Genomic DNA, 13,766 nt, shown 5'->3' with positions numbered 1-13,766 from the left:
ATGGGACTGACTTGCGATTACTTTTCATTATGGGACAATTTGACTTGATGTTGGTTTTCGATTTTACTGAACAAACCATATATTTTTATTCACACAGCTGAAAGATCATCCGAAGAAAGATCGAAAATTTCCATTAACTCAATTTTGCCCAAAATGCAGATGGGACTGACTTGCGATTCACGGCAGAACACCACTTCACGGACAACTATGCTTTATTCGGTCTAACTGGTCTGTATTTCTGGCACTTCCTTACACTCCCTCTAATTCCCACTTCCTTAAAGCTAACCAGACCTTATTGTTAGGGGCCCCTTTGTCAGCAACACTCCACCACACCTGTCCTCCACTGCTTCCTGGATACTGTGCGCGATGGCGGCGCGCAGGCCTTCGGACAGCTTCCTGGTGCTGGCGCACACGATGGCGGCGCACGGTACTTCACACACCGCTATCAGCGATGGCGACGTCCTACGGGTTTGAGTGGTTTGGGGTGGCACTACACGGGTTCCTGAACCTCCTACGCGTCTCGGTCCTGCCGATATGGTGACGGATCGGCCTTCGGCAAGTTCTATGCCGGAATTCGCCCAGATGGTCACGGAGACGACGTAGGGAAATCGGTCGTGCACTTTCACGTCAAAACGGCGGGGTTCTGTAGCACGGAGAGGGCATTACTCACAGGTTTGAAATGTTACGGTTACTGGTATTACCTGTAGTCCACTTCTCTGGCACTTTTTCCACTTTTCAACCTTCTCCAATAACTTTTCAAACTTCAAACTCCAAACTTTTCAAACTTCTACGAAATCTTCCTTTTTAACTTTTAGCCTTTAAACTGGCTTGGTAGACGAACTCTGGGCAAGTGATAGCATACCGAGTAGTTGACTGCCTTGAGGTTCATGACCTCGTTCCTCGGTCATTGCCCTCTCCAGCCATCCCATTTCTCAATGGCCCCGTTACGCCACCCCTCATGGCCGCTCAATGGTTGGTAACCAGTCCATCTGGTGGTGGGTTTTCCAACTACGATGTGTAGCGTGCTGATGGTTGCTTTTAGGGTGGTGGAGTCTGGGTGACACCTACACTAACCACGAGTATTACCTGCCATATTACATTTTTACATTTCACGCATCACAAATCACGAAGTTATCGGTAACACTCACGACACAAAATAATCAACACTTACAGGTTCAACACACGCTGACTGGAAGACGCTGCAGTGAAAAGGTCCTTCGTCGAGGAACTAGAGAACCGTGCTGCAGATATTGCAGAAGATGGAAGCATATAAGATCAATGGAGCGCCATCAAGATCGCTCGCATCACTATCAGCGAGAATAATGTGAATGAACTACGCACCCAGAAAAAAGCAATGGATCACAGATAATACCTGGTGTTGCGGATCGCTGGGTTTCGGGGCAATTCAAACACTTCCGTTAGCAGTCCAGAACAATGGCAGCTTAAAGCTGTAATTTATTAAATGTTTCATTATTTGAGTTGTTAGAACTATAAACATAAATTGTCGAACTTACATTCAGTATTTTATGCCTTATCGTAGAAACCACGACTCGCAACAAGTGTTTCGGGTGAACGAAATTTATCCTAACAAAGGCATGGAATTCAGTTTTTAATTTAGAAGTAAGGCATGTATATACAATTTAAGGATAGATTAGGATTTTAATTTTAGGTTTTCAATTCATTAGTTAGGTTCTAAATAGTTCAATTAGATCAAGTTGATCAAACTTACGGATCAAAGCATGTGTACAAACTTCTAAGGAAAGTTCATAACTTTGTGCCGATTCAGGTCCGGCTTCGCCAGTAGCCTCAAGCTGTTCAGCGGCGCCAACGGATTTTCTAGCGATTCCTGTATAAAGTGAAACCGCTGTTAGATAATTCTGGCGATAATCTATAGATTAGATTGCTGCTGCTGGCATGATGGCTCACCGTATGGCTGGATCTAGAGATGGGCTCTATTGAACCGAAAAAGGCACTTATTGCACTATACGGTGGATGATGGGTGCTGAACACAATCATACGGCGAACAATGACACGGCTGTGAGTTCGACCTCGTTCGGTGACTACAGTTTTGTTTCTGCTCGCTATGCTGCTCATCTATTGTAGCTGTGTCGATGATAGCCACTGGGGAGCGTCCGGAATTCACACCACCACCGGCAGTGTTAGAAGATTTGCAGTTTTTAACAACCTGGAGGAAGATAGAGGAGTGAAGGAACGCCAAAGCCGCGATAGAGCGAGTGAAAGCATGAGGAGCCAAAGCCGTAGCTAGTCAGCGGTAAAATCAACTCTACCAGCTTTACAATAGCTGGGCAATCAGTGGAGAATGTTGAAAGCTTCCAATATCTTGGTAGCCAAATGACGGCCGATGGCGGCACCAAGATCGAAATAGGTGCACGGATCAAGAAGGCAGGGCTGCTTTTGCGAGTTTAAGAAATGTATGGAAAAACAATCAGGTCATTCGACGCACCAAAATCCGAATTTTCAACTCGAGCGTGAAATCTGTGCTGCTATACGCCAGTGAAACCTGGTGTGTATCAGTGGAGAACACACAACGGCTGCAGGTCTTCACCAGGTAATTGAAGTATGAGATGGACGCTGTTTTTTATAGAATTGTTTAGGATGTTACGCCTGTTTGTCTATGTTAATAGTAAAATAAACATTTGAATACTAAATTTATTTTCTTATTGCACAAGTCATTGACTAAGTATCCATGAGCTGAGCATGCTAAAAATTTTCACCATTATCTTATTGTACATCTTGATGATGCTTCTAATTTAATCAAGTGTCGCAACCCAAGTAACACAAATTGTTATATAGCAGTTCAAATAACTCATTTCATACTAGCTCTGATGTATTTTTCTTGCATTATTAACACAATATGGAACACTTAGACCAAGCCCACTCATGGGCTCAATCAAGCGTTTTAACGTTAAGTAGAGCCCTGAACAAAGAAGCGAACCGCATCGGTCGCTGCTAAGTAGGGCTCGAAAGCGAAAAGTTTACGTACGGTTCGTAGCAGGGCTTAGAATATAGAGACACGCAAAGTACGGTCTCTATCCGTAGGCTCGTGCGCTCTCTCGCGTTTAGCTCTCCGGTTAGCGTAAAGAGGAAACGAAAGAACATAAGTATGGATTTGTTGTCAGGTATATAGTTTCTAGAGAATGATTTTCTTGTTTTGTATAGGTAAGAATTTATTTAAGTTTGCATCAAATGTTTGAAAAAAATATTTTTACTTGCTTTGAAATTTTCTACCAAATAATATCATAGATCGTTACACGAATAACACAACAAATGGTATGACATACAATTGTGATAGAGTGACAATACAAACGCAAAAAAATAAAAGGTTTAAATTGACAAGCTTTGCTTAAGTATGTTGTGAATAAAGTTTTCCCTTCTTCGCCAATTTTAGGATCATGTATATCGAAAATGTGTTGATTTTCTCTTAAAATAGTTACGATTGTTCATAATCGCACTTTTAGTTTTTGATTCGGCCGATCGTTTCGAAACTAATATTTGAAATGTATAGTGATTCAGTGAGTTTTGCTATTTTAACACGTACATGCTTGAGCCGGGGTTTCTACGCTGCAAGTAAAGTTTGGTTTCGCACATTTAGAAAAATGTCCAAATAAATAACTCGCGAAGTTTGTTCCGACAAGTTCCAAAATTATCGTCATCCGTCGCAGATTCCGGTAAGAAGATGTGCGTATTTTCTAACCCGAAAAGATACCATTTGACGGTAATAAGTGACCACAAGGTTTTCTTTCTCCACTTTCCGGGCTGAGATTCCCCGCTTTGAAAGAGCTGTGCCTCGCGTTTCGTTTTGTCGTGTATATTTCGAAAAAGGCAAAGGAGTTTTGGTTTGATTGCTGTTTTTGAAAATGGTGGTCGTCAATGGGTGGTTTATTCAATATAAATTTAAAAATAAAAATTAAATAAACGAGACATTAGGAGGAAAGTTTGCGAAATGGGTAACTTCACCCTTGTAGAAACAATAGGGCAAAGCAGAAAAAAAATCTGCGACAACCCCATGTGAATAACACCGATCATACAGAATAGGAGGTTCGACATTAGATCTATAAAAACAACCCAACAATAGGGGAGATTTTTCCAATATTACACATTTATTCATAGCTCTATTACAGTAAGGACCTGATTTTGTCAGCCCCATTTTGCGGCAATCTTTTTGCTCTCATTATCATACGGTCAAATTTTAGGCAATTTATTAATATTTATCATAAAACTACAGCTGAGATGCAGAACATAGAGGAATAAAAAGTCTGAAAAACTGTTTAAGTTTTTCAAGAGAGCAAAAAATGTGTTCCGAAAAGGGGCTGACAAAATCGGGTCACTTATGTATACACATTTTCATATATTTAAAACATGTAATCTGGATCGTTTGGTACACGCATCCTTCCTCCCCTGTAAATTCGAGAAGTACCTTGCCGAAAGAAAATATTCTGTTCTCCAAGTATTTCGAAGAATCATCTTTGCGCGTAAATACAACACAATAGACCTGGCCGCTTTGATGCATGTGTCCTGATATGCTGCAAGCATCAATGTTGACAAGAAAAGTAACACGATTGCTTTCCAGGGTGATTCCGCGTACTGGCTGCGTATGTATAAGATTAGATTAGAGTAGTCATGAGTTTTCAAAGATGCTTTGACTGTTATTATGTGGTTTTATTGGCAATTAATCACCGATAATTGCCAATAAAACCCCATAATGATCGTTCACGGTGATCAACCCCGGTCAGTATGCTTTGACTGTACCTAACTCAATTAAAATATCATAGAAATACTACAGATATTTTTTTTGTAAAAACAAACTTTAATCATACCGATAAAAATCTAAAAAAAATGTAGTCGAGCTGCCAAGTTTCATCAATTAAAATGGGCGTAGTGCAGGACTGCCATATTGTAATTTCCTCGTTATAGAAAAAGCAAGGTGTTGTATGTTGGATGTATGAAGTGCCAAAAATGAGAGTGGGCTCATTATGTACTTTCTTAAATACGCAGTCTACTTCAAGCGCATAGAATCTGCTTCCAACAAAATATTCATATACCATTATATAAAAGATCGCAATATATAAAGATTTCCGATTGATGCTTTGTAACTAAAAGGTTGTGACTGAGTATAGAATTAGCTGATGTTAAAATACACGTTTATGAAAAAAGGTTGCGCAAACTTATCGCAGACTGTTAGAAGACAGGTTCTACTATGACCAGGATTCAAGAATCTTGACCTACGTGAAGTTGTAAAGGAGAAAACTACGTTATAAATGTGGTGGAAATGCAAGGGATGTAATTATTCAATAAACCTAATTGTTAAAATAGATGCTCAAAATCTCAAATTCAGATAAATTTCTTGCGAGAAAGGCAACATGGATATCGAAGAGATGGATATTATTCTAGATAAAAATTCAACATACAAATCATTCAGTAAGCAACAAACATATAATTTAAAAAAAGATTGCTTGAATTCCGGGATTAAATACAATCATACATTATTGAGAAAATGATATCTTTAAACGCACCAAAATTGCTACAAATCTCCATGGGAATTATTTATTTGAGTTCAATTTTTACTAACAGTTTTCAGTCTTATCCAAAACACTTTCTTTCAAATATTGAGCACAGATTATTATACTGAATAAGATTTGCAATAACCCCATAGAAATACACAAAATATTGCGATGATTTACAGAAGTGCAAAAAACCGATGGTACGGAGAGAATAGAGACCACCGGTGCCCAAAGGCGACCGATCATTATTTTACTCACATGGAAACGAACGACCGGTGCGAAAATGGGTGGATAACGAAATTAAAAATCGTTAACGACGTGCTGTTGCGTGTGTAGTATGAAGCCCACGAGTGGGCTTGGTCTTATAGGGCCCATATAGCCGAGGCGGTAAACGCACGGGTATTCAGCATGACCATGCTGAGGGTGGCGGGTTCGATTCCCGGTCGGTCCAGGATCTTTTCGTAAAGGAAATTTCCTTGACTTCCTTGGGCATAGAGTATCTTCGTGCCTGCCACACGATATACGCATGCAAAATGGTCATTGGCAGAGGAAGCTCTCAGTTAATAACTGTGGAAGTGCTCATAGAACACTAAGCTGAGAAGCAGGCTTTGTCCCAATGAGGACGTTACGCCAAGAAGAGAGAGAGAGAGGAACACTTATATAATCAAAACAGCGCAAAAAATGGCGGCTTATAAAACATCTTATAAGTTATACAAGGTGTATGCCAATACATTTATAGTAGTAATAATTTCGTTCCAAGTACTTTCCACCCAAGCCCTTGGTTGTAAATAAGCTATTTGTCATAATTGCCAACTATCAAAATACCGATATAATGCAATCACTTTCATAAGTTGGAATAAGGTTATTTACCAGAAATACAGCTTATAGAATGCCGTACTATAACATACCATAAGCATTCGTTGGAATTAAGTTTTTTGAAGGAAATATAACTTGTGGCATCCCATAATACAATACTAACTGGGATGTGAACTATGTACATCCAATACGTACACGTGTCGTATCAACGGACACAAACTAATTGCATTGATAACCAACAACATAATATGAAGGCAGGGATCATGATCGTTAATAAACTATGCTGACAATATAATTTGTCATATGACTAAAATCAATATAGTCGATGCTCTTTCACATGCGCTGCTAGATTTATTCTGAAACTTTTGGTTTTACTCTATCAGAATTGAAGCGCCACTGCGTTGAATTAAAAAATGTACATTAAAATTGTGATATTTCTTTAAAATTCTCCTGGAAATCAATATGGCAGCTTTCCATGAGAAATGCAGTACCGGTTGAAAGTATTGAGAATGGTGAAAATTTTCTACCATACTTATAGTTATGATCAGCATACATTCTCCAATGGCTATTCAAATGTTACAATGTTTAGGAAGTATTTTTTAGCTGAATAATAAACAATGGAAAAGAAAATAATGTCAATTTAAAACGCATTTTTATTTGTGTAATTATATTTTGAGTCGGTACTGTGATCTGAATATTTATTTCTGGTGGAACTCAGACCGTAATTAAAAACAAGTGTTTTGGTTGTAATTAAGCTGAAATTACGTTAAAACAAGTTCTTGATAACTACGTTGCAATAGATTGTAGAAGAACTTATAATAACAGTAATAATACATTTAAATAGCATCTTTATAGCGTGTTCGTGCATTTATTTTAAATTTTGTTATGGAAAGAATTTTTTGACACCAAAAGAACTTATATACAGCTTATCTTTTAACGCGGCTTAGCTGTATTTATCAAACGTCAAAACATTGTTATGAGCAATCACGGTGCTTGTTTTGTCGGTTTTTTTTCGTTTCCAAGGGATTCCTGTTGGTCGATGATTTATCCGACCATCCAGTCTAACAATTTTGGAGACAGTGGCCCGGGAACACGCCGGCAAGACCTACATTTCGATGACAATCGGCCACTAGCAGCAGTTCCGGCATTTACGGTGACCTCCGAATAGCTACGGCTATACTTACACTTTCACGGTGGCCGGAGTACAAGCTGTACAGTATTACGGTGGACATTGGATCTGGATCGCAAATACTGCAGTAGCAAAGTTTGGTCAACGAAACTGACGCAAAAACGGCCGCAGAGGGTGCATCATTTTAAGGAAAGGTTGATGTGGCCATACTGATTTACCATACTGATTAGAATATGGCAAGTGGCGATACTTACGAGAAGTAAACTTGGTGGGTGCTTTGTTCTTTATAGAACTGATCTGTTTACCGAAATCATGTAATATATGTTAAGAAAAGGGATTACATATCAGTGACAGCAGACCATAAAAATTACGAAACTAATCATACATGAATTTTTTGATTTTGTAGTGCTATATAATTGTAAATGTAACATATTTTATACTTTGTTGAATCAAAGTTATTTTTATTGATGTTTGTTATTGGTCAACTTGATTTCACCTTGATTATTTATAACATAAGAAGTTGTCAGGTGCGCTTATAGTACTATTATAAAACATCTTCTGTATTTTTTATTTATGAAGATGTTTTCTGTGTTACTTGGGAAATAATGTCAACACGAACAATCCCCACAAGTTTATTCTAAATGACTTTCGATCCAATCGACATACTTGGACACCGCAGTGTAAATACCGGGAAAGTCTTTGACACCACATTTGCTCGAACCGAAGCTCACGATTCCGTATAGATAGTTTGACGCCTTATCCAGCTTCGTCAGTGGACCTCCAGAGTCACCACTGCAAGTATCCTGACCACGCATTCCGCCGGCGCATAGTTGCGTGTCCCTTAGAACGACTCCCCTTGGCCGGTACCCGTTACTACAACTCTGAAGATCATTCACTACCAGTTGAACCTTCAGCTTGACATTACTGTTTGCTCCAGACTCCGTGCGACCCCATCCCGCTGCATATGCTTTTGTGCCGACAATGATCCGAGTGCGCTGGCTATCTTTAACGGGCAAACAAACAGGTGAAATGTATGCCGACATCTGAACATCTTGGGTCAAGCGAATTAAGGCAATGTCGTTATAGGAAGAGGCATCCCGTGGATGGTAGCCTTCGTGAATAATGATTTTCTCAATGTCAACATCTAATGGTGCATCTGCGCACGTTTCGCCATCATCTTCATCACAATCTATGTCCTGGTTGACATCCCACTCACCCAAGCGGACGCTGAATCTGTGAAATAAGGACAATTGTTATGGAGTTCATGAAACACTGCAAACAAACTTACGGTTTCTGATGGGCATGGTCCTCTACGCAATGGGCTGCCGTTACCACGTAGCGCGAATTAATCAATGATGCTCCACAGTGAAACTTAGTGCTGCCATTCTCATAGCGATAGTTGATCAAGGCGAGCCAAGGAAATTCATCCAGGGCGGTTTTTTGTCCTCCAAATATACGATTGCTCATGTCTGCTCCGCAGTTTGGCGGCTGCGGAAGCATTGACGCGCAACAAACCTGGAAATATAATTTAGTATAAGATTACACCATGATTGTATAGCATGTGACACCACTCACCAGTGCGGCCCATATAGCCCTAGTAGTGCTGGCGGCCGATCAAATAAAATAAATAAAAACCACTCACCAGGGCACCCTTCTCAGCAGACACTCCACATTGGCTTTTTTCAATAAACTTGCTCTCAAGAGGCGTTATAAGACCTTTTCTGTAAATCTTCATCAACGGTCCGCACTCCCGGATGCTAACGCATCGACCAGGTAGTCCATCTGGATTTATACATGATGCGTCTGAAACAATAATTGAACAATATTCTTTCCTAATGGCTCAGTAGAAATTATGCGTGATCACAATACTCACCTAGATCGGCGCCAAAAGTTACAGTTCCACACCAAATTAGAACGAGTAGCAACCACTGGTTCCTCCTCATTTCAGGTATTCCCATTATTATGCGATTATTGAATGTTGGGAAACCCTTTGTTGAAGACTTCGATCCGCACAACCTGCTCTTCGACTGAAATGCGTCCAACTGATCCTTAACTTTGGATTTTGTTTAGCGCTCGCAAATTATAAGACTGATAAGGGTGCTACTTAATCTTCTACTTTGTCTATCAAGTCTCTTTGTAATACTTGTGCTACCTATACATTACTCTTGTGAGAGAATAAGCTTAGGCAAAGGGCCCATATAGTCACAGCTGTAAAGGCACGGGTATCAAACATGTCCATGTTAAGGGTGACGGGTTCGATTCGCGGTCGTTCCAGAAACTTGTCTAAATAGAAATTTTCTTGACTTCCTTAGCCTTTGTGCCTGCTCCACGGCACACACACACATTGTCATTGACAGAATAAGCTCTCAGTTATTAACTGTGGAAGTGCTCATAGATCACTAAGCTGAGAAGCAGGATTTGTACCCCTGGGGACGTAACGCCAAGAAGAAGAGGAAGCAGAATCAGCTTTATTGCACACGTTTCCGTTCTTCCTCTTCCTGTCGTAACATATGTAATCGTCAGTCCTAATTTATAGCATGCCAGCTCTGCCGCCAGTTTCTTATGTTTGTCCATGACCTGTGCTGTCATTGCACAATCATTGCAGATTTTCAAACTTGAGCTCCCCACATACTGGTATGCCCCAAGGAAATGACTTCACTTGTTTTGCTTAATTAAGAATTATTCCGGGAATTGGGTTGTTTAGTGAATAAAATATTGCTGTTTTCTATAGTCTAATCGAAAGAGCTCATTTTTCTGAGTATAACGTGATTTTATTGGATTTCAATACCTCTGTTTTGATGGTTAAATTAACAAAACAGTTTTCATTTTCGTGGATAGAATGACAGTTCAATCGATAAAGTGACAGTTCGATCCGAACAAAAAAATTTCCCCATACAAACTTTAAATGCATTTTAAAAATAGTTCCCGGACTCCAAAAATTATGAAATTTTGGATTTCGGCAAATTTTTGGGCGGAGAATCAAATTATGAAATATTCGCGATACCCCTAAAGAACTCAATTATCGCGAAAGAGCCATTTTTGCTAGAATTCTTCCATAAATTACAAGTAAATTCCCGAGGATTACTTCCAGGGAAATCACCGGAAATTTCTTGATGATTGAGCTTGAGCTTGAGCTTGATTGAACGCCCGTGGATGCTACTCCAGTATCGCCAGACCAGTTACACTCACACAAGGAACCAACGAGATATCTGCCGGGTACTAAGCAGGCATCTTCAGTGTGTGAGGGTTGGTGATCTTCAATTTTTAGGCGACAATGGCGCCTACCACGTCAGGTTGCAGGTCAACGTGGGGAAGGGAAAGGAACTGATTATTACAATCGTGTGTATCCACAGCATACATCTGCGCCTGCACAAATTCATGCGGATGTCGGTGTGTTGGTGGGATATGGTTGACAATGGGTTCACACATTGGTGCGTGGATGCCAGGCTTATGGTGATAGATTAGTGTGTTTATTACTCTGACGATACAGCGGCACAGTTCGCTTGATTGCATAACTCGTAAGCGTCATATGATAGATTGAAATTGTGCTAGGAAAATTGAAAGGAAGGGAAACGGCTTTATCAACCCGTTTCTGTTCTAGCGATGGCTATGAACATGTGAATATACGTGAGTTGTATATGTAGAGAGGAGGGAGGAAGTTTATAGAAAGATGCAAAGTAGGAGTAAAGGGACGGGCCAGGGATTGAACCCAAGACCTTCTGCATAGGAATCAGAAGCGGTAGCCACTAGACCAACAAGCCCGTCTTAAATCAGCAGAAATTCCTTGAGGATTTATCAAATATAATCTTGAATGTTTACAGAAAGAAGCAGTGATGGAAAACAGTGAGGAATGCAGCTGAGTAGACACAAACGCAAAGCTATTCTACTCGCGAACAACAGAAGCCAGAATATATTCGCACTTTCTTCACTCGCGAGCTAACGAAGCTGGTCGCACTCGTGATTGATTCGCGAAGCAGCTCTGAACATTTTTCAATTTTGTGAAAAACCGAATTTACACGGCTGACAGATTAACTTTTCAGGAACAATGAAGCACAAATCACTACTATCTGATGGATAATTACTTGTTTTGCTATTAAAATCGCACTTAAATGCAATTCCCGCATCTCCACTTGTTCTTCGCGAATAAAAATTCATGAGTGTTTTTGTTTTTGTTTTGCTTCATACTCGTGAAGCAAGCGGGTGCGAATAAACTCACACACGGCTTACTCTCGGCACCGTGAGTAAACCGTTTGTTGCTTTTACACTCGCGAGTTGATTCACGATGAGAGTGTTTCCATCTCTGCTCATAGTATCGAAATGCAACTCTGCTCATGGAGTTCTTTGAAAGATACTTCAAGGATTCCTCCAGATATTCTTTCAGAAATTCCCACAAGAATTTTCCTTGGCAATTCTTTAGGAGCTTTTCAAGAAATTCCTCAAGCCGGAAATATAGACGGGCTTGGTGGTCTAGCGGCTACAGCTTCTGATTCGTATGCAGAAAGTCATGGGTTTAATCCCTGGCCCGTCCATTTCCTCCTTCTTTGTATCTTTCAAACTCAACAGTGAACAGACGCTCGTGACGTACCTCCTCAATCTAGCTGAAGTCAGAAGAACAACAGTGCCCAGGCTGCACTACTAGCTAAGCACACAACTATTAGCAGTCTATAACTATTGTCATCGTTTGACTCGTGGAAGCATGAGGTAGGAACTTATGAGAACCAGAGCTATGTTGGACTCTCTCCTTACACAACGTAACAAAAATTAACTTTTGGTCTATCTCAAGAGTAAATTTATGTGTCTCTGACAGATTTTTTGCCGCTGATTCCGAATCCGGGCTCAGATTTGCTCCAGCACTTCATAATTTTGAGCTTTACCTCAATTTATAGGGCAAAATATCTCAGGTTCGAGCGATGAATCCGAACTGGCTTTATTAAAACCAAACTAAGTCTAGGAAGCTTAACTCTACACAACTTATTCTAAGGGGCGGTGCTTAACCGATTCGTAAAGAATAGTTTAAAAGATAGTCAACCAACACCAACAGGACAACACCGGTTATATTTGAAGTTAAGAGAATTTTATATATGGAAAAACATGAAGCTTGATATACGAAACTTCATAAAAAGTTGCGAAAATTTTAAGATTAATAAACTGCATAGACATACAAAAGAAGCGACAGTTGTGACGACAACTCCTTCAAAACCTTTCGAAGTGCTTTCTGCGGACACAGTTGGACCCTTTGATAAAACAAATAAAGGCAATAGATACATTCTTACAATTCAGTGCAATTTAACCAAATACATTGTTTTAATTCCTATACCAACAAAGGAAGCGAATGTGATTGCGAAAGCACTCGTCGAAAATTTTATATTAATTTATGGTAATTTTATGGAATTGCGTACTGATCAAGGAAAATATTTCGTTTTATCATATCGAATTTGATAATTTAGGCGGTTTATGTTAGGTAAGATATTTCCCATACAAGTAACCCATTAAAAGTTGCATGCAAGTTTTCATTCTCACATAAAATGCTTAAATCTTTTATATTTGACTCGGTAAAACGAAATATTATGCATGAGTCGCTAAAATAGATGTTGTCTGACCAATTACCTTTCGATTGCGTAAAAAAAATATTTCCATGCTTAATGGCATGCAGTCAATAAAGCCCAAAATCGCATATTTTGCTCTATAAAATGAGGTGTAGCTCAAAATTGTGACGTGCTGGGGCAAATCTGAGCCCGAATTCAAATTCAGCGACCCAAAATCTGTCAGAGACACATAAGTTTGCTCTTGAGACAAAGAAATATTGCTCTGTGTTATCGACTCACCGTTTTGCAGCCTTGAAGGAAAGCCTGCAAAAATTCACTAGAAAACTTCCTGCTTGAATCTATGGATGAATTTTTGCAAAAAGATGCGAAAAATATCTGCTGGAATTGCTTTTTTAAGGAATTTTTTGAGGTAGGTATACCTGGCATTTCTCAAAGAATTGCTTGGAAAACTTCTAAAATAATTTTAAGGAAATCGAAAAAAATAAAAATTCGTGGAGGAAATGCTGATAGCATCCATTGACGAAATCGTTCAGAAAACTGTGAAAAAAACACACGTTTGCATGAGAGTTTGTGAAACAATCAAGTAAGGAATTACTTGAGAAACTCCTGCAGAACTACATGTGCAGGGATACATTCAAGGTATTCTCGCAATAATTTTCATTCTGTAAAAAATCCACAAAACCTACTTTTTATCCTAAAAGAATCCCTGAAGGAATTTCTGGCGGTGTCCCTTGAGGCAATGGTGCAGAGAAC

The 13,766-nt window shown here is 39.6% G+C and overlaps 1 protein-coding gene across 1 annotated transcript; it reads right to left on the bottom strand.

Annotated features, from left to right (window-relative positions):
* Nucleotides 1-7,899: 7,899 nt before the first annotated feature.
* Nucleotides 7,900-9,525, bottom strand: LOC109416023 (CLIP domain-containing serine protease B4). Its single transcript, XM_062857061.1, has 4 exons — nt 9,341-9,525; nt 9,110-9,270; nt 8,756-8,982; nt 7,900-8,700 (listed from the first exon to the last, which is right to left on the bottom strand). The coding sequence occupies exons 1-4, from the start codon at nt 9,423-9,425 to the stop codon at nt 8,100-8,102; spliced, it is 1,074 nt and encodes a 357-aa protein (XP_062713045.1). The 5' UTR covers nt 9,426-9,525; the 3' UTR covers nt 7,900-8,099.
* Between the last annotated feature and the right edge of the window lie 4,241 nt (nt 9,526-13,766).

Source organism: Aedes albopictus, chromosome 3, assembly GCF_035046485.1.
Source record: "Aedes albopictus strain Foshan chromosome 3, AalbF5, whole genome shotgun sequence".
Taxonomy (NCBI): Eukaryota; Metazoa; Arthropoda; class Insecta; order Diptera; family Culicidae; genus Aedes; species Aedes albopictus.
Note: the sequence above shows the minus strand (reverse complement) of the source record. Positions and strands in the feature narration are given on the sequence as shown.